This window comes from Bos grunniens, chromosome 14, assembly GCF_055505025.1.
Source record: "Bos grunniens cultivar Pamir isolate PY7600 chromosome 14, Bosgru_T2T1.0, whole genome shotgun sequence".
Lineage (NCBI taxonomy): Eukaryota > Metazoa > Chordata > Mammalia > Artiodactyla > Bovidae > Bos > Bos grunniens.
Window position 1 is genome coordinate 30,109,537 of NC_141178.1, and position 21,247 is coordinate 30,130,783.

Below are 21,247 nucleotides of genomic sequence, written 5' to 3' on the forward strand. Positions count from 1 at the left end.
TTAAAAAAATTATCCATTTTCTTATTGACTTTGAACTGTGTCATGGTCAGATAAGACTAACTTTGCTTTGAAATTTATGTAGATTTATTTATTTCTTGATATATGATCAATTCTCATAGCTTTCCCATGAAATTTTAAAGAAAATATATATTATTTCATTGATTGATGAGAAATATTTATATGTATATATATTATACCACTCCATGGGGTTGCAGAGAGTTGGACATGACTGAGCAACTAACAATTTTTTAAAATATTATATCACACATATTAGGTTTTTGCTTAGTTCTTCCATATGCTTTAAAAAAAACTGTCAGCTTGAATGGTGGATACTGGCCATATTTTGCTGAAGACAGTCTAGGGTTATACGCTATGTGCTGGAGCTATTATTCTGAGCACCCTTCTGGCTCCCAGAGAAAGCATCTTTCTTGGAGAGTTCTGGGCATTGATTGACCATTCTGGTTTTCTGATTCCATGAAATGCCTTCTCTCTTATGATGACATATTCATTGGTTACTTTAGAGAAATTCAGTTTGTTTCCACTGACTGTTGAAAAAAATAAGTTTTTCAGACTGATTTTTTTTTTTTTTTTGTAGGCAGTCCAGTTTTACCATATGTACACTGAGAACTTCTGAAACCAACAAATATCACATTCTAACATCGTACCTGGCTAATTACAACTGGACCAAATCTATTTCCAAGGTAAAGATTAGATGCTGAGGCTTTAATTCTATGTGTAGCTTTTCATTTCTACCATGTAAATATAATAGTTACTAATATGTTAAAAAGCAGGTCTCATATACTGAGGCCCTACCATGAGCTAGGCACTTTGTACTTCATTTCAATGAAGTTCGTTCATATTAATCTAATCATTATTATTATTTTTTTGTACAGATAAAGAAATGGAGGCCCAGGTGTAGAAAGTATCTTTTCCAGAGTCTTAGGGTAGGCAGTGTATAAAATGGGAATTACATTATGGTTGTAGAACTTCAAGTTCCCTATGTTTAATGATTAAATAATTTTATTTTTAAATCAAATCATTGAAAATAAACTGAACAAGTTCTAGAAGTTGGTAAACTTTTACTCTCCAAGTGTATTTGGTTCCTTCTTTAGAAAAATTATATTTAAAAATTATATATAAGCCTCATTTTGATTTTAGTATTTTAAATAAAACATTGCCATTATTTTATAGCTATTTGCAGATATTCTTGAAGGGAAATTTCATAGAGAGAACTATACAAAATATTTTTGGAATATTAACATGTCACAGTATTACACTGCTTGAAGTTCAACATCTGATCATATACATTTTTAAATTTCAAATTCAAAACAGTAAAATGCACCATTTTCCCATGTTGAAATATAGTTTTCTAAATAAATGGTTGTCACTTTGTCAATGAACACCTTTAGAAACCATGACTACTAGAAAAGCATTTGAAAGGACTAACCACTTAGCTTTGGGCTGGGTGTTCCAAGTGCAGGTCTAGGATCTTTCACCAATATTTTGGAACCAGCTATGAAAAGAAACAAAAACGTTTACAAAATTTAATATAATTAATAACACACATACACAGACACACACATACACAATGTGATGCCTTGTCAATTTTATTCTCTGACATATCATAACTTTCTCCAAAATGTTCTGTTCACTATAGCATCTCAGTCCCCACTCAACATTACTGTTGTACAGCTAACAATTTTAATAATTATCTTCATTAGAATCCAGTGTGGCAAAGAGAATATTAGTGCTACCTTAGCATTTTTGCATCCTATTTCTTATTTTAAAGGCATAAATCAACACGGAAATAATTGATTCCAACATTGAAGCTGAGGGCTAAGGGTATGTTCCTATTGCTTAAAGACAAATAATTTGGATAGGTTTCATGTTTAGGAGTTAAAAACTATAGGGAATTCACTGGTGATCCTGTGGTTAGTACTCAGCTTCTTTATAGGCCAGGCCCAGGTTCAATCCCTGGTCAGGCAACTAGGATCCCACAAGCTCTGTGGCATGGCCAAAAAAGAAAGAGGAATAAAAACTGAATTAAAAAAATTGTTAAGGTATCCCATGGTGTCATAAGAAATCAACTAGACTCAAAAGTAAAGACTTAGAGTTTCAAGCCAAACCAAAATGAGCCCAGAATCATGTGAGGTGCTGAATATCTGCAAAGTTGAATCAGCTGTGATATGCAGTGCTTGTGGACCTGTAAAGACGTACATCTTTTACCTAAGAGCAATGTAATGTCTTTAAAGGCTTTACAGAGAAGTTATTTGGGTGAACATCACCTTGGCTGAAAGATAGAGAACAATTTGGAAACAAGTAGGTATCGATTTGGACAGAGAAATTAGAAGGCCATTTCAGTAGTCTCAGTAGAGATAATGCTGAGTTAAACTGCTGTAGTAGTGATGATAAACTGAGAAGTGGATAGATTTTTTTGTTTAAAGCTACTCAAATTCTGGTGGACTTAAAGGGACAGGAAGATGTCAAAGGTGATTACTAGATTTCTATTTATTATGTGATGATGGTACCACTAAGTTAGGGAACATCAAGAGACAACAATGGTGAAGGGAAATTGATGAGTTTGTATTTGCATGTATTATTTAAATATCTTTGAGAAATTCAAGAAGCAATATCATGTAAGCAATTGAAAATATAAGTCTGGGACTAAGAGCAGATATATGAGCTAGAAATATTAATTTGTAAATAACCTTCTTAGAGGAGACTAAGTCATTGGCTTGAATGAATTGGATCACCTAGGGAGAGAACATTGAGTGAAAGGAAGAGAAAACAAAGAACTGAGCTTTAGAAAAGATAGATAGAAAACATTAAGCTTAAAAAGGAAATGGAGAATGTGTAACCAAAGATTTGAGGAGATAAAATATTTATTTATTCAACAAATACTGATTAAACACTTTTCACATATAAGGCACTGCAAGTGTTCAAAATTAAACTTGTAAATACATTGACAAAGTTTCTGGCTTTTTTTTTTTTTTTTTTAGCTTATATTCTAGTTGGAAAAGGGCAGATGAAAGGATAGGAGAGTGGAGAAAGACAATGACAAGTGAATAAAAGAATAAGATCTCACATAGAAGGGATTTCTATCATGAAAAAACTTTGGAAAGAAAAGAAATCTGTAGTGCCCGACAGAGGCAAAGAGAGTGAAACATTTCACAAGGAGGTCATTTACATTTGTGAATGCTTCAAGACATCAAGAACTAAAGGCCTGAAAAAAATGTATTGATGACTTTATTAAGAATTCTAGAAAAACTTATTTTATTCCTTCTTCTGGAAACTGTTTTTCCTCTCTTAAACTCATTATATCTTGTCCAGATGGAGATTGTCCTGATCGAGTAAAGCAGCTACAGGTAAACACATCACCTAGATATGGTCAAACTGTCATATAACCCTGACTGAGAAATGAATTTGGAGACTGATTATATTAAAAACTGTGACAATCAGACTTCTGGATACTGCTTTCCTAACCGAATTTGGGGAAAGGCTTTCTATCAGATTTACTCTACCAGAAGGATATAAACTCAGGAATGCTGGGAGCAATTTTCAGTACTGAAGTGCGTTGAATATTGTATGTTCCAAATTCATGTTCACCAGGAACCTCAGAACATGACCTAATTTGGAAACAGAGTTTTTGAAGATGTAAAAAGGTGGGAATCTTGAGGTGACATATTACTGAGATAATCCTTAAATCCAATGACTGCTGCTTTTCTAAGTGAGGAGGACATGCAGAGATACATCGGAAAAAAGGCCATACGAAAATAGAAGCAGAATTTAGGAGGCCTTTAGGAGCCAAGCAATGCCAGGGATAGCAAGAAGCCATAGGAAGCTAGGAAAAGGTAAGGAATGATTCTTCCCTAGAGCCCTCCGAGGATACAGGGCCTTGCTGACACCTTGAGTTTGGGTTTCTGGCCTCAGAACTGTGAGAGAATAAATTTCTATTCTTTTAAGCCATCCAGCTTACAGTACCTTTTTATGGTGGCCCTAGAAAACTAATACACTTACTGTGAGCAGAGAACTAGGAAAAGTAATAAAGGTAAGAAGAAAAAAACAGAGCATGAAATGACTGCATCACTACTACTTTTGTTCCTAAGTTAATTATTTTTTTTCTCTCTTATATCTGAGGAAAGCCAAGTCAGTACAAAATCTTCTGCTGCCAGCTTTTATAGAGAAAGCTTACCTTCACAAACAGGAACTTTTCCAGTCCAGGTGTTATCAGATCTACACACTCTATGTTCTGTTCCACCAGCTAAGAAGAAGCCAGGCTGGCAGGTATAAACTAATGTATACCCATGGGATGGAAGGTCCATTCCTACTACATTTGCATGAGCAGGAGTTTCTGGCTGTTTACAGCTGTGGGCTATGTTAAATAAAGGAAAAAAAAATGTTCAGTTTTACAGACATGTTAAAAAATTTTGAGATTGGAATCATTATATATTTTTATAGGTATGTTAACGCCTTTATACGGGCTTCCTTGGTAACTCAGTAGTAAAGAATGAGCCTAATGCAGGAGATGCAGGTTCAGTCCCTGGATGGCCACCCATTCCAGTATTCTTGCCTGGGAAATCCCATGGACAGAGGAGCCTGGCTCTTTTATGGGGTCGTAAAAGAGTCAGACATGACTTAGGGACTAAACAATAGCAATGCCTTTATATAAATATACTTTTAGATATTCCAGTGCATCAAGGGAAGCTTATCAAGGTAAATGTAAATGTTTTCACAGACTAGCATTTTCTAAACAATCATCTCTGGAACACTGGTGGATGTTAAAAAATAAATAGAGAAAAAATAAAAGATGTATTTTGGAGAGTCAGTATATATTAGCATTTTAAAGAATCTATTAACTCCTGCAGTAAGATAACTCTTAAAGTTTATCAAACTCAGATTTTCTGTACCAGTTTAGGAAATATTATTTTGTAATTTTTCATTTACTATATTTACTTAAATTAAAAGGTATGTTTTCTAAAGTTAAATTCAGTAACAATTCAATATGTTGCTTTGCTAGTAATAATCCTAATGTAGAAAGTACAACTTAATAATTTTTTACACATGGCATTTTCTGGCCATATTTTGGGTCCATATGCTAGCAGTAATTTTTCATTCATTTGATTTTTTTGTCTCCTTTCCTCCATGGTTTTACCCATTACTAAATCTCTGTCTTAACTCCACTATTTCACTTATGACACTACTTGACCCTGCCCCTCAGTTTACCTGTTTTGTGTCTTATGATAACCACCACATTCTTAGTCAGAAAGAGATGCTATGAAGACTTCTCTTGCTAAACAAGACATATCTAATCATGTGTTCATGAATACAGACCCTGTCTGAGAAAGAATGTTCTGTGGACAAATTTGTTTGGAAAATAATTTTTGCATTCTTTTCTTAGTGGAGAAACAACCAAACTGTAAATAATATCTAATATTTTAACACATGTAAAAAATAATGTTATATGGATTATATTTAATACAACTCAGTTAATAAAAGTCCATTCTCATTAGGGAAATAAACACAAATAGTCTGTTTCTGCTATATTCTTAACCCTAATTATGCACATATTAGAAATTCTGATATGCTCTGCAGTAACAGAAGCTACTTAATTTTATTTAAGTCATATGCCAAGTGCAGGTCTCCAAAGAATCTTGGTTTACTATGAAAGGTCTAGTCACATCCCACACAGCTGTTCTAAAGTACGTACACACTGTAAGAAATTCTCTTTTAGGGAATTTTGCTGTATTTAAGTATAAGTCAGCCAGGCATGTGACATGACTTCTCAGTGGAGTGTTCCACTGCTTTTCAGTAAACTGTGGATCCACATAAACCCCCATTATTATTTGGATGATTCTGACAGGGACAGAGTAAATTCGCAGGACTTATTTGGACTTCAGGAAATCCTAAAAACTAGATGTCATTCTGATTAGTATTTCTATTCCTGCTTACTCTTTATTTTTCTCCCCACCCAAAAAAGATGGAGGAAGAGATTAAAATGAGGAAGTAAGAGGGCGGGGGTGGGGGGTGGGGGGGGGAAGGATAACTCACCAGCTAAAATTTATTTCTAACTATAATTCAAAAAAGATGGTTTACTAATCTTTTTTCTTATTCAATCTGGTTAGAACATTCTTCCAACTTATGGTCAGTGCACATTTAGAAGCTTAAGGAAATTCTAAGCAATATTCAATGATTTGGTTAAGGTATACATGCATATTTCTTTTCATGGATGTTTCTAGCTTTACTCAGGTTCTCAGAGAGTTTAACAAAAAAGCAAAAAAAAGATTGAGTCGCTATGTTGGAGCCTCCTATATCTCACAGTACTTCAGATTCATAGGTACAATTCTATGAACTAAAAAATCATCATTATCTAAAATCACCATGTGACCAAACTGAACACAGTTACAAGAGCTTTTCAAAAAGAACACAACTGTTCCCTGTGCCTTCTGGCTTCTTGAAAAATAATGCTCCTCACCGGGCACGGGGGTATGCTATAGTAATAACACTATATATGTGAATTATGTTTTATAATAACCTAGAAATAATGTGACTCACCATTTACATGGACATAAATTTATTTTCACACTTGGAAAATAATGCATATAAAGTCTTATCCCTTATAAGTATAATTTCTTATGCTTACGTATGCACTCAGGCTGAATTCCACTCCATGTGAGGTCAGGAAGGCAAGTCCGTGTTGTAGACCCTTGAAGAAGATGTCCTTTTTTGCAGTGGAACTGCACAACACTTCCCACCTAAAGCAAATTACAGACAAAAAACAAATATTCCAGTGTAACTTCAAATGCAGCAACAGACAGAAAAAATAAAAAAAAATATGGATGACAAAATGCTTTCAAAAGAAATTCTGAATGGTAGAGGTTGGAAGAAAATGGAAATCTGATTTAAAGTAAACATGGGGAAAAAAAGACCAAAGAAAAAAAGTAACAGATCTCTGTGTACATTCAGCATCAAATGCTTGAATATAATGTATACACAGAAGTCAAACTTTTTGCCATTGTAATTTGAAGAAAATTTGTAAGATGCCAAAAGGTCGATAAGCTATATATAAACATAAGATAGACAAACAAAGAGTTAAATAAAGATATATACATGAAGATGGACAAAGACATATGCAGAAATAAAGATAACTAAAAACATAAGAGGCAAATGAATATGGAGGACAGTAAATTCAATATGAGATTAGACATGAAGGTGTTTACTGAAGGTTGTATTGGTAACAGAAAAATACAATGGAAGACGTTATTTGCTCTAAGCTTTTAGAGTTAGTCGCTCAGTTGTGTCTGACTCTTTGCGACTCCATGGGCTCACTAGGCTTCTCCGTCCATGGGATTCTCCGGGCAAGAATACTGGAGTGGGTTGCTATTCCCTCCTCCAGGGGATCTTTTAAGGGATATTCAACTTGTATAAATATATAGAACAAAGGTTCTCAAGGTGGGGTCCCAGACCAGCAACTTCAGCATCACCTAGGAACTTGTCAGAAATAGCAACTCTGGAATCTTAGCAACCAGTTATTTGTGATTTAACAAGTCCTCCAAGAGATTTTGGATAAGGCAATGGCACCCCACTCCAGTACTCTTGCCTGGAAAATCCCATGGGCGGAGGAGCCTGGTAGGCTGCAGTCCATGGGGTCGCTAAGAGTTGGACACGACTGAGCGACTTCACTTTCACTTTTCACTTTCATGCACTGGAGAAGGAAATGGCAACCCAATCCAGTGTTCTTGCCTGGAGAATCTCAGGGATGGGGGAGCCTGGTGGGCTGCCGTCTATAGGGTCGTACAGAACATGGACACGACTGAAGTGACTTAGCAGCCAAGAGATTTTAATGAACATTGAAGTTTGAAAACAACTGATATAATAGTAGAAAAGATAATATTAAGAGAAAATACATAGTGGTTAAAACATATACCATGATATTAATAGTTTAGGAAAAAAGAGGACTTTTGGTTAGTTAACATGGATAATTTACACAGTGAACTGGGGATTTGGGAGAAAAGTGGTAAACAAAGAGATACAGCTGAAAAAGAAAATAGATCCCAGAGGCATGTATACTTGGCTTTAACTTTGATCTTACTTGAATAAGTTCTATCTCCTCTTTGAAACTTAATTCTCTATATAAAAGTGAAGATGATATTATTTAATTTGAGATATAAGGATTAAATAGAATATATTCACTCCATATAGGCATGGGACATAAATTTTAAATAAATTCCAGCAGTAATTATTAGAACAGAGATATAATCAGTTTCTGAAGAATCTCAAATAGCAGGCTATAGTGTTTGAATCTCTCAAATAAAAACATAAAATTGCTAAAGCTTTCAGAGCAACTAAAATTTCTGTAGAAAATAATATTTTTTAAAAATTAAACTAGCCACGGTATGGGGAAACCACAAAACAGAAGAATGATGAACAGTAATTCTAATTATGAAGCTTGTGTTGCCATTTTAGATTTGAGTGGATAAAGTTTGACCAACTTGTGGCAACAGACATAGAAAGGAGGTTGTTTACTTAAAATATATTACAGGGAGAAAATACCAGGATTTATTAAGGAATTAGAGACAGGAGAAGATAAGGATTATTAGAGTCTGCCACTTCAGCCTTCCCCACTGTGTGGAGTCTGAAAATGTTCAATTGTTGCCTTAAGGCTTTTCATATTGAGACCAGCTATATTCCACCATCTTCATATTCTTGATATTAGCAAGAATTATGCTACAAACAAAACATTCAGTTCCAATAATCATTCTCATAACAGCCTTTATCCTTCCAGTTTTCTCATATAATGTCTTCCATTACAGCCTCATCTCTGCATCCAGGAAATTTCTTACCCTCTTAAAGCCTGATTTTGTCCAGTGCTACTATACTGCTCTACTCCAGGGAGCACTTTTCATGCTGTATTCAATATGTGCTAAGTTGCTCAGTCATGTCTGACTATTTGTGACTGACCCTATGGACTGTAGCCCACCAGACTCCTATGTCCATAGAATTCCCCAGAAGAATACTGGAGTAAGTTACCATTTCCTTCTCCAGGGAATCTTCCGGACCCAGGGATTAAATCTGCACTGACGTGTCGATTCTTTACCACTGAGACACCAAATCCTTCAAATTATGCTCCAGAGCATGCCATTCATATACTCTCTGAAGTTGTACAATATGGTGCTACAGATTTTTTACTTCCTTGTGTGATTTATACACCTGATCATATAGACTTGGCAATTTTGTTCTTTTGTAAGGCCAGCTCTCCAAAAACCATCACCTCAATCAACCCAGCAATATTATTTTAGCTAAATCTCAGTTAATGGCCACCCTTCACCCATAAATCTCCCCTCTTAATCTACCATTTTACTTCCTAAATTTTTCTGAAACTGTCCCCTTCCCTTTTCTCCACATATACAACTTATTTCAGTCCTTGACATTGATTCTCAATGATTCTCCAACTTTAGCAGATATCTTAATCACCAGAAGGGCTTTTCCAAACAAAGAGCTGAGCCTCCCTCAGGAATTTCTGACTAAGTAAATCTGGGGGAGATTCCTAAATCCACATTTCCAAGTTCCTAGGTAATATTGCTGCTGCAGATCAAGGACCAAACTTTGAAAATTACTATTATAGCCAATTATAATAATCATCTAACCTGTCTCCACTTCTCTAATCTTGACCATGTTAAATTTATTTTTCACTTGGAAGTTAGAGTGATTTGTTCAACATGAAAGTTCGACTTTAACATTATCCTTTTTAAAATCTTTACGGGCTTATCCCTCAAAAGATAAAGCTACACCATGCTAACTTGACTTATAAAAGCCTCCATAATCTGATCACTAGCCATCTCTCTAGCATCACCATTAACCACTTATTTTACTCAGATTGTGCTCGTATAATATTGAACTTTTGCAGTCCCCATAATGCATGCATGTTTTGACACTGTTCCTTCCACATGGTATGTATTTCCAAACTAATTTTTTCTTAGATCTTACCTTAAAAGATTTAGCTCAGATAAAGTTTCTAGAAAGCTCTCCTTGCAGTAAACAGATCAGGAAAACTGTCTCTTATGTGCTTCCATAGTTCCTTTCATTTTTATCAGTGTTATCAACCTATCCTATAAAATACTCTCTTCCATTTGACCCACACACCAAAACAGCTTCTCTCAGCCAAGGGTTCTATGTTATTCACCACCATATATCAAGAGCTCGGGAGTCTTGAAAATGTTGGACCAACTAAAGGGATGGGGACTAATGACTTAGTATAAAATTATTTGACTACTTAAAAAGGTTTAACAAGTCTATCGGGTTCTTAAAATGCAGTGATATCCTTTCCATAATTTAATAAAGTTAAATCATTATTTGTTCTTTGAAAAGTACATTTGGGTTATTTCAGCAACCTTTATATTAGTAAGGAATGAGAAACATGATGGATTACATTCTTTTTTTTAAACTTGTAAGGCTTTTTCCTAACATCTGTAATCTTTTCTGAAGTCATAATAAATACTGATTTATATATTAACCAGATACCATAGAACTAAAATCTACAGTTTTTCCATACATCATTAACACATTTAAATAGTAAAATTTTTGTCAAATTCACAAATATCTGGTGGTGGTGGTTTAGTTGCTAAGTCCTGTCTGACTCTTGGAACCCACAGACCGTAGCCCGCCAGGCTCCTCTGTCCATGGGATTTCCCAGGCAAAAATATTGGAGTGGGTAGCCATTTCCTCCTCCAGGGCATTTTCTCGATCCAGGGATCAAACCATGGTCTCCTGTATTGCAGGCGGACTCTTTACCGAATGAGTCACCAGGGAAGCCCCACAAATATCTACACCAAATATTTAATAGATCTAGAATTACACAGATTTAGAAACTGATTTTTATTCAGAATTTGTTACACTCAAATCAACCATCAAAATATTCTCTAGAGACTTCCCTGGGGGTCCACTAGTTATTATTCCATACTCTCAGTGTAGATCACATGGGTTTGATTCCTGGGTGGGGAATTAGGATCTGGCAAGCCACAGTGCAGCCAGCCAAAAAAAAAAAAAAAAAAAACTAAATATTTCAAAATGCTCTAAACATATTATAAAATGTTTTCTAAATATTACTGAATTTTTAATTAATAATTTTCCAGAGATCAATACACTTAATTGTATATTTTACATATCTCTGCATCCTTTTCCAACTTGCCATGTAAATTCCCTTCTGACTATAAATAATTTCTAACATAAATAACTTGAAAATTTGTAGAAAAACAGTTCAGTTTAATCGCTCAGTTGGTTCCAAGTCTTTGAGACCCCATGAATTGCAGCACGCCAGGCCTCCCTGTCCATCACCAACTCCTGGAGTTCACTCAAACTTATGTTCATCGAGTCTGTGATGCCATCCAGCCATCTCATCCTCTGTTGTCCTCTTCTCCTCCTGCCCTCAATCCCTCCCAGCATCAGAGTCTTTTCCAATGAGTCAACTCTTCGCGTGAGGTGACAAGCATCATAAAATTTTTTCCATTATATAATTCTGAAAATTCTTGTAAAATAATTTATGAACAATTTTCTTACCAATATTTACTAATACAAGTGTTATGTGTATAAGTAATTATATATAATGCAAGAATTAATTTTAAAAATTATTTTTATATCAAGATTTTTAAAAATCCATATCATTTTAATTGCAGTTAATGTTTAAATAAAATTTTCTTTAAATTGTTTCAAATTAGTATGTTGTTTGCAAATGCATTGAAAATTATGATATATCTAATTAGTAAGTATGACTTATCTTCTTTAACTCTTTATTCCCTCTTTTAAATGTTGTATATTGGTGTTTTTTAGTATTTTTATAGTTATATTAAACATTTTGCCCAAGGAAAATTGAGGCAGCTTCTAATAAAATTTTGATAAATTAAAATTAACAAAATTGAAGTAAAAAGACAAAGTCATAAAAACAAAAGGATAACACATATGTTTAAGATGCTTAAGATGCAAGGGATTTTCACTGAGCATCAATTTTGGGCCCTGAGAAAAATTGAATTAAGGTGTTTTAAGAATTTTTATTCAAAATAATCAGAATATTTTAATTTTAAAAGTTTAATTTTACTCTTTTGCTTTAAAATTCATGTTATGATATTCACCATTTAATGTAACAAAACACTATGTAATATTCAATGTACTTATGTACTTATTTCAATTACAAACTGGAATTCATATATAATTGCTACAGTTGTTTTGTTTTTTTATTTTAGAAGAGTCATTTAATCTAAAAATCATACTTCCACATATTTTGTAGGGATCATCACATAAAGTAACCAAACGTAAGAAAGGCAAGTTTTAGAGGCAACTCAACAGACCTTATATTTCTTTATAGAGATGCAGGGAACTCCATGGTGGTCCAGTGGTTAGGACTCCTCACTATCACTGCGAAGAGTCTAGGTTCCATCCCTGATCAGGGAACTATTCCACATGCTGTAAGGAATGGCCCCAAAAAACCCAAACCAAAACACAACCAAAAATTCAAATTTCCTCAATATGGCTTGCCTTTATCTATTTGTCCACTTCTAGCATTATTTTCATGATTGCAGCCATGAAATTAAAAGATGCTTACTCCTTGGAAGAAAAGTTATGACCAACCTAGATAGCATATTCCAAAGCAGAGACATTACTTTGCCAACAAAGGTCCATCTAGTCAAGGCTATGGTTTTTCCAGTAGTCATGTATGGATGTGAGAGTTGGACTGTGAAGAAAGCTGAACACCGAAGAACTGATGCTTTTGAACTGTGGTGTTGGAGAAGACTCTTGAGAGTCCCTTGGACTGCAAGGAGATCCAACCAGTCCATTCTAAAGGTGATCAGTTCTGGGTGTTCTTTGGAAGGAATGATGCTAAAGATGAAACTCCAGTACTTTGGCCACCTCATGCAAAGAGTTGACTCATTGGAAAAGACTCTGATGCTAGGAGGGATTGAGGGCAGGAGGAGAAGGGGACAACAGAGGATGAGATGGCTGGATGGCATCCCAACTCGATGGATGTGAATCTGGGTGAACTCCGGGAGTTGGTGATGGACAGGGAGGCCTGGCATGCTGCAATTCATGGGGTCGCAAAGGTTCGGACACAACTGAGCGACTGAACTGAACTGAAGTGAGCGTTACTTTCGGAGAAGGCAATGGCAACCCACTCCAGTTCTCTTGCCTGGCAAATCCCATGGACAGAGGAGCCTGGTAGGCTGCAGTCCATGGGGTCAATAGGAGTGGGACACGACTGAGAGACTTCACTTTCACTTTCATGCATTGGAGAAGGAAATGGCAACCCACTCCAATATTCTTGCCTGGAGGATCCCAGGGATAGGGGAACCTGGTGGGCTGCCGTCTATGGAGTCGCACAAAGTTGGACAGGACGGAAGCGACTTAGCAGCAGCAGCAGCATTACTTTATGACCAATCCTGGATGATCACAAATAGTTGATCATGTTGTCTTTAGTTGATTATTTCTGTCTCCCTACTCCTCAGTTGTGGATGCTTTTTAGTCTCGTAGTCAAGACAGAGCTTTTCATCAAGGATATTTTGGTAGGGTTAAATATCCAAGTGTTAAATAACTTAGAATTAAATATCTAAAAGTCAAATTAAAAATACTTTATAATACCTTTACATAACATGTCCTAAATCAATATAATGTGTCTTCTAAATACCAGAGCTCAATTTAGAGTAATAAGCAGTTAGCAAAATATTTGTGTTTGGTATTTCCTCCATAATTAATCTGGACATTGCATCAATCATTTTGACAGCAATTTTCCTTACTAGCTAAAATTGTTCCAAGTAACAATATTTTAGATAAAAAGAGAAATTACTTTTAATACTTTTTTTTCTAATGCTAGAGTGTTTGACATCCCTTACAAGAGATATATTCCTATATTTTAATAATTATATCAATGTCCAAAAATCTACTACATAAATCTTTATAGAAAAGGAGAATGAACAAATAAACATATTAAAAATAAAATTAAGAAACGCAGAGTGCTTCTGTAATTCATAACTTTCCCTTTTCTCCTGCCCCTCCTAGAAGTGGGCTAACCACAGCTATGATTTTATTTAACTCACTACCGGTCACTTGATCAGACCAGAGATAGATACAAAAGTTGGAACATTTTGATTCTGTCTCTGGATATCTGAAACTGAGATCAAGACAATCTTGCTGTATATGCTGCTACTGCTAAGTTGATTCAGTCGTGTCCGACTCTGTGCAACCCCATAGACAGCAGCCCACCAGGCTCCCCCTTCCCTGGGATTCTCCAGGCAAGAACACTGGAGTGGGTTGCCATTTCCTTCTCCAATGAAGGAAATGAAAAGTGAAAGTGAAAAGTGAAAGGGAAGTTGCTCAGTTGTGTCTGACTCTTTGAGACCCCATGGACTGCAGCCTACCAGCTCCTCCGTCCGTGGGATTTTCCAGGCAAGAGTACTGGAGTGGGTTGCCATTGCCTTCTCCGTATGTGACTGAGATGTAAATAGAAACGATACACATTTTGCCATATGGCCAATCTACAGAGAAAGAAAATGAAGTATATAAATGCAGAGTAATGGAAGAGACTTAGTACTGTCGTCCAGTTCCTAGATTTTAGGCTTGATGAGTCTCACCCAGATCTCTTTTCTTGTGGCCTGGGACAAACCTACACATGGCTTATAATGTCTTTAGTTTTAAGCTAGTTCAAAATAATTCTTCTTGTAAGCAAGGGTTTTCATCAACTGCTAGCTATACCTTTTCTAGTTATATAAGACCATATTTATTTGCTACCCACCAATAAATTGATATTAGAATTACATAACATTTTTTATTCTGTTAGCTCTACATAGGTTTAGTAAACATAATTTACATATAAATATATATAATAAGTATATATACAGACATACACATATATCTGCCATAAATGTGTAAGAAAGTTGACGTCCATAATTTAACATACTTAGTATTTCATTTCTAATTTTCATAGAGATTAGTATAAATATACATATAGATTTTAACATATCTTAAATCTAGCCTATTCATATTTATCTAGAGAGAATATAATGATCTAATATATGTTTAATATCTAAATAATAGTTTAACTTTGTGAAAACATTTTTCAGTGATTATAATAGAATTCTTAAAATGCAGAGTGAATGATTCTATTCATTTTAATGGATGACTATTCTAAACTTGGGAGAAGGCAATGGCATCCCACTCCAGTACTGCTGCCTGGAGAATCCCATGGATGGAGGAGCCTGGTAGACTGTAGTCCATGGGGTCGCTAAGAGTCGAACACGACTGAGAGACTTCCATTTCACTTTTCACTTTCATGCATTGGAGAAGGAAATGGCAACCTACTCCAGTGTTCTTGCCTGGAGAATCCCATGGATGGAGAAGCCTAGTATGCTGCAGTCCACGGGGTCGCACAGAGTTGGACATGACTGAAGTGACTTAGCAGCAGTGGCATTCTAAACTCAATTCTATTCATTTCTATTATTTCAAAGGGTATTTACTAAAAAAGGACACAGATTCTTTAGAAAGCCATCTGATTTAGTGTATAGACACTAACACCGAAATTCTGTATTCTATAAAAATACTGCCATTGACCTGCTTTGTTTTGTTTCAGTTTATTGGCTTATATAATGAGGGTTAATGCTATTTAGCTAGTTGCTTATTTTTCATGATCTCGATCAGTTGATAAACATTTTATGGAGATATGAATCTAAAGTTTTCTGAAATCATCAACATAATAGAGACCAAGACACTTCTTTACACTTTTGTGTTACTTCGACAACCTGAGGCAAACAGGAAGAATTGGAAAAACTATCAAATCAATGTTCATACTGTGCCTGAACTGTAGATAAATGATAACTATTTTTAGCAACAGAAATATGGCACCTTTGATGAGCACTTCCTTTAGAAATAGATGTTCCTCAGGTTCACACTGAATTTCACAGAAAATAGCACAATTTAGAAAACCCTGTGACACAAGGCAATTGGGTAACCTGTAAATTGGCTATTTTCTTTTGGAATCAGTATGCACTATCGCTCCCCTATGGCCCCTATAATGAAAATGTTCCTGAATCTCTACATAAAATCTAAACTGGAATAAGAAAAGAAAAGAATGTCAGCCACATACGATTGGACATGTTAAAGTACTCTAACAATCCAACTATGTGTTGTGGAATAATAGGTTATGGTTAAATTATATTTTCAGAAATATTCCACATCAATGATAATGTTTAAAATTATTTTAGTATTATATATATATATATAAAATAAGAAAAAAATCTTTTAGTCTTATCGCCTTACTAACCACATTTTTATGCATTTGTTAACTCTAACTCAGAAGTTTCTCTTTAAACCTCTTTCATCTACACTTTTCCTCACTGTCTCCATATTTCTTGTAGATTTTACTCATTTACTCCCTCACTTAATATATCTCTTACCTATAAGCTAGTGCTTATAGATTTTTCTATGCTCACAGGTCTCTCCAATTTTTCTCTTACTTTATACTCATGGTCAGTCAGGCTATATCTTGAGGCATATATTTCTTTTAACTTCCTATTATTTTCACTCTTTTTTTGGCTGTTGCCTTTTTAAAAATGTGTTTATGAATGCAGATATAAGCATGACTCTTTTTCTACTTGCATGAACAGGATCTGTGCCCTGAACCAAATAAGCCTTTTGATCTAGTTTTATATTAAATGAAAACATTTATTTAAAGTACACACTTGACGAATAACTTAGGCAAGAAAAAGACAAATACAATATGATCTCACTTACATGTAGAATCTAAAAAAATAAACAATGACAACAACAGTATAAATCCAAACTCGCCTAAAAAGAGATCAGATCTGTGGTTACCAGAACAGTGGGCGGGGGGGTGGGGGGTGTGGCAGAGAATTGAAGGAAGGTAATCAAAAGGTACAAACTTCTAGTTATAAGAGCAATAAGTACTAGATATGTAATATACAATGATGAGTATATATAACACTGTTGTATTATATACAGGAAAGTTCTTAAGAGAATAGGTCCTAATAATCATTACAAAGAATTATTTTCTTTTTTGCTTTTTTAATTGTATCTGTGTGAGAAATGGATGCCAACTAATACAACTGCAGGAATCATTCCCAATATGTATGTCACACCATTGGGCTGTACACTTTAAATTTATATAATAATATATATCAGTTATATCTCAATAAAACATGAAAAAATAATAACAAAGTACCTACTTGAAATCCAAATGTATTGTTCTGAGATCCATGACGTGGCACGCCTGGATTGTCACATGATGTACGGGTGGGTTCTAAAATAAAAGAAAATATTATTTTTCTTAAAATAAAAAGTGTAATATTCCTTTAAAACATATAGGTTTATTTAAATGTATATTTATCCTATGTAAAATAATTTTAAGAGATCTAGGGTTTCATGAAAGGGTCCTGGTAATAATAAACAAAAAAAATCTAATAAACATCTCCATGAACAGAAACTTGCTAATCTTAAAGCCAAAAACTCAGGTATAATACTGCAGTTTATACAAATTATGCAATCCATGAACTTTGAACACTTCTAATATAAAAGCATTTGACATCCAACTAACTCTGGTAATAAAAAGTTAAAGGAAAATGAAGGATATGAAAGAGGACCACATGCATAAAACATTTGCTTAGGGATTTTTCTAAGAATTAATCTCAAGTAGGGTAATAGTGCCTTTAAGAAATAATTTATTACACGACTTAGTTATTTGCATTTTCACTGACACCTGTAAGAGAGTCAAACACAAAAATGGTAGGGCTGATAGCCCCTGAGTTGGCTAGCTTGTATGACAGAATTTTTCATAAGTTTACTCAATGTGAAATTTAATTTTAGGAGAAAAAGGAACCCTAAATACACTATTGGTGTGAATATAAATTGGTACAGCTGCTATTTAAAAACTAAAAATAAAACTACCCTGTGACTCAGCAATTTCAATCCTGGGTGTATACACCCCACAAACTAAAGCACTAATTTGAAAGATATTCACAGCAACATTATTTACAATTGCCAAGATACTGAAGCGACCAACAGATGAATGGATAAATAAGATGTGATATACATATATATGAATGAAAATCTGCCATTTGTAGCAACATGGATGGAGTTGGAGGGTATTATGCTGAGTGAAATAAATCAGAGAAAGAAATACTGTATGATACCGCTTATATGTGGATTCTAAAAAAAAAAAAAAAAAAGAAAAAAAAAACAGTAAATATAACAAAAAAGAAGCAAACTCACAGATGTAGAAGACAGTCTAGTGGTTACCAGTGCAAAGAGGGAAGGAGGGAGGGACAAAAGAGGTGTAGGGAATTAAGAGGTGCAAACCATTATGCATAAAATAAACTAAGAAGATACATAGTACAACATGGGAAATAGAGCTAATATTTTATAACTGCACATGAGTATAACCTTTAAAAATTGTGAATCACTATACTAAACACCTGTAACATATAATTTTGTACATCAACTATATTTGAATGAAAAAATAAGACAATAAAAACACACAAAAATTAGGATTAGAGCAATGTACTTAGAACCATTTGAAATCAATATACCTTTGTAATATTTTTGAAGCAAGTTTAATTTCATTTGAGTATGCTTTATTAACTGCAAAGAGTCAAACACGACTGAGCAACTGAACTGAACTGATACAAATGTTAGTACTTCATGATAGTAATATGGAAGCTTTTTTCATTTTACTGGTAAACAGGAAAACTATTTTAAAAGTACTAAAGTAATAAATGTTTAATAATATTAAGTTTCAGTGCCTTACAATGGCTTCTATGTTTTACATTTTTGTTTTTCATATTTGCTGCTGCTGCTGCTAAGTCACTTCAGTCATGTCTGACTCTGTGCGACCCCATAGACGGCAGCCCACCAGGCTCCTGAATCCATGGGATTTTCCAGGCAAGAGTACTGGAGTGGGGTGCCATTGCCTTCTCCGTTTTCACATTTAGCCAACTATAATTTATAGGATAAAGTAAATCATTAAATGTCATTACTAGCTATTAATTCCAAAATTACTGAGCACTGTCCATCTTTCATTAATATTACCTATGCAGTGAGGTGATGAACCACTCCAAGTGCCATCTGCTTGACATATTCTGGTGCTAGATCCCACTAATATGAAAGGAGAATTGCAGCTGAATGAAACCTCTGACTGGTATATAAAGCTTTTGCCTTCTCTTTTTCCTTGGGCAGGTATACCAGGGTCACCACAAAATTTTGCTATAAGTGAAAAGAGAGACAATTGTACAATGATTTAAATTCATCAGAGTTAACGGTTTAGAAAAGTAATAAAAATAATTGGAATATTGCACTAAAGTGACATGGAATCCATGTTAATCTATTCCAATGAAAATACTTTTAGCTTTTGTCTACATGAATAAATGCTTAATATTCAGCTCAGCATTATTGCTGAGGTTTTAAAATTTTTTTTTTCCACCTAGTAGACCAGCATAACAGTTAATAGATTTTTAAAAAATTTTATCTTGACCAGAATCAAACCACATATTTGTACATGTAGGCTACAAAATTGGAGTATATATTTGAAAAGGATGGGACTCACAAATAGCTCTATCAGAAACAAACAAACATAATAGTCTAGGATGTACCCTGCAGATTGCTCTATATTTTTCAGTGTATATAAAAGATGCAGGTACTTGTTTCATAGATATGTGTTCTGTTGAACACCTGGGTCATGTATCCTAGTATCCTGCTGTCTCCCTCTTCAAAATATAGTGCATGTGTAGTGGTAGTGGTGGGTGGGTGGGATGCGTGTGAGTGTTTTTTAAAGAGAAAAGAAGGTCATTAGAATCCAAATTCATGCAAAAACAATCTCAACATTCTGCAGCCATTGAAAAGATAAACTTGACAGCAGTTCTAAGCAAACTGATTAGATGACTCCATTCAACACATATTTTTAAAGTACTAAAAACAGACACTATTCTTAGTAACTTTAGGTGCTTGCACTGATTGATAAACAGACTAAGGTTCCTGCACTTGTGAAGTTTATGCTTTTGTGAAGAAAGCAAACAGTAAACATAATTAATAAGTACAAATGATAGTATGTGGGAAGATAATAAGTCCCATGAGGAAAAATAGTGTGGGAGAAGGAGATCAGGACTGTATTGTGGACGTGATAGATGGGGAAGAGTAGTAGTAGACTTTAATAAGGTAGATGGCTGTCTCTCACTGAGAAAAGTTTTGGAGGGAAAAAAAAACAAAAAACAAAAAAACATCTCCTCCGTTTATATCTCAAGACAGAACATTACAGTCAGAGGAAAGAGCATTGCCAAAGCCCTCTGCTGGGGCAAATCTAGCATGCTAGAGGAAGAGCAAGACCATTGAGGCCGGAGCAGCAGTGTAGTACAGGATGAGATCAGACGACTTCAGAGCCAATAGACATCCAGGCAAAGCACATACTGCGTATTTTCAATTTTAAAACTGTAGTAAAAAATAAATAACATGTAATTTTTTATTTTAACTGTGTTTAAAAATTTCATTGCTATCAGTTATTTTGTAATTATTTTATAACCTACTTTTGAAGTGTTTCTCATTCATATTTCTGCTGAGTTATTCAACAACAAAAAAAGGAGATATGTAACCACATAAACTTCTCAATCTTCCCCTCGCATCCCCCATATCATTCCATCTATTTTCTACCTTTATATTTTCATGTACTAAACCAAATAACTATCAGTGTTTGGATGGAAACCTAAGACACAGGGTTTATTTTCAAAAGGCTTCAGTTTACCTTGATACAAACTTTAGGATAAAAAAGGCATAGCTTGAACAGAAATAAAGAGAAAAGATTTTCCTCTTCATTAAATACCTAAAATGATTGAATGTGACTCTTCAATGGATAGGAGAATTGTCTCTTAAGTAAACTTTCTCTGAATTGAAATTTATACTCTGCCATTTACTAGTAAGAGACCTTGAAGCCACTCAGTCCTGTCCAACTCTTTGTGACCACATGGACTGTAGCTGGCTCGGCTCCTCTGCCCACGGGATTTTCCAAGCAAGAATACTGGAGTGGGTTGCTATTCTTTTCTCCAGGGGATCTTTCTGAACCAAGGATCGAACCTGGGTTTCCTGCATTGGTAGGCAGATTCTTTATAGTCTGAGCTACCTGGAAAGCCAACTTTAGGTAGTGCAGTAATATCAAATCTTGTTTTAATTACATAAGTGTCTATTTTATTTATCCCATTTTAAATAATCACCC

At 34.7% G+C, this 21,247-nt stretch overlaps 1 protein-coding gene across 3 annotated transcripts in view; it reads right to left on the reverse strand.

Annotated features, from left to right (window-relative positions):
* Positions 1-21,247, reverse strand: part of CSMD3 (CUB and Sushi multiple domains 3) — a 1,478,779-nt gene that overhangs the window by 24,861 nt on the left and 1,432,671 nt on the right. For all 3 annotated transcript variants that reach the window (XM_086335396.1, XM_086335395.1, XM_086335397.1), the window contains 5 exons: positions 19,078-19,251; positions 17,220-17,293; positions 6,641-6,752; positions 4,193-4,372; positions 1,448-1,513 (listed from right to left, as the gene is read on the reverse strand). In XM_086335396.1, the coding sequence (XP_086191522.1) occupies positions 1,448-1,513; positions 4,193-4,372; positions 6,641-6,752; positions 17,220-17,293; positions 19,078-19,251 (606 nt within the window). The remainder of the gene's footprint in view (positions 1-1,447; positions 1,514-4,192; positions 4,373-6,640; positions 6,753-17,219; positions 17,294-19,077; positions 19,252-21,247) is intronic.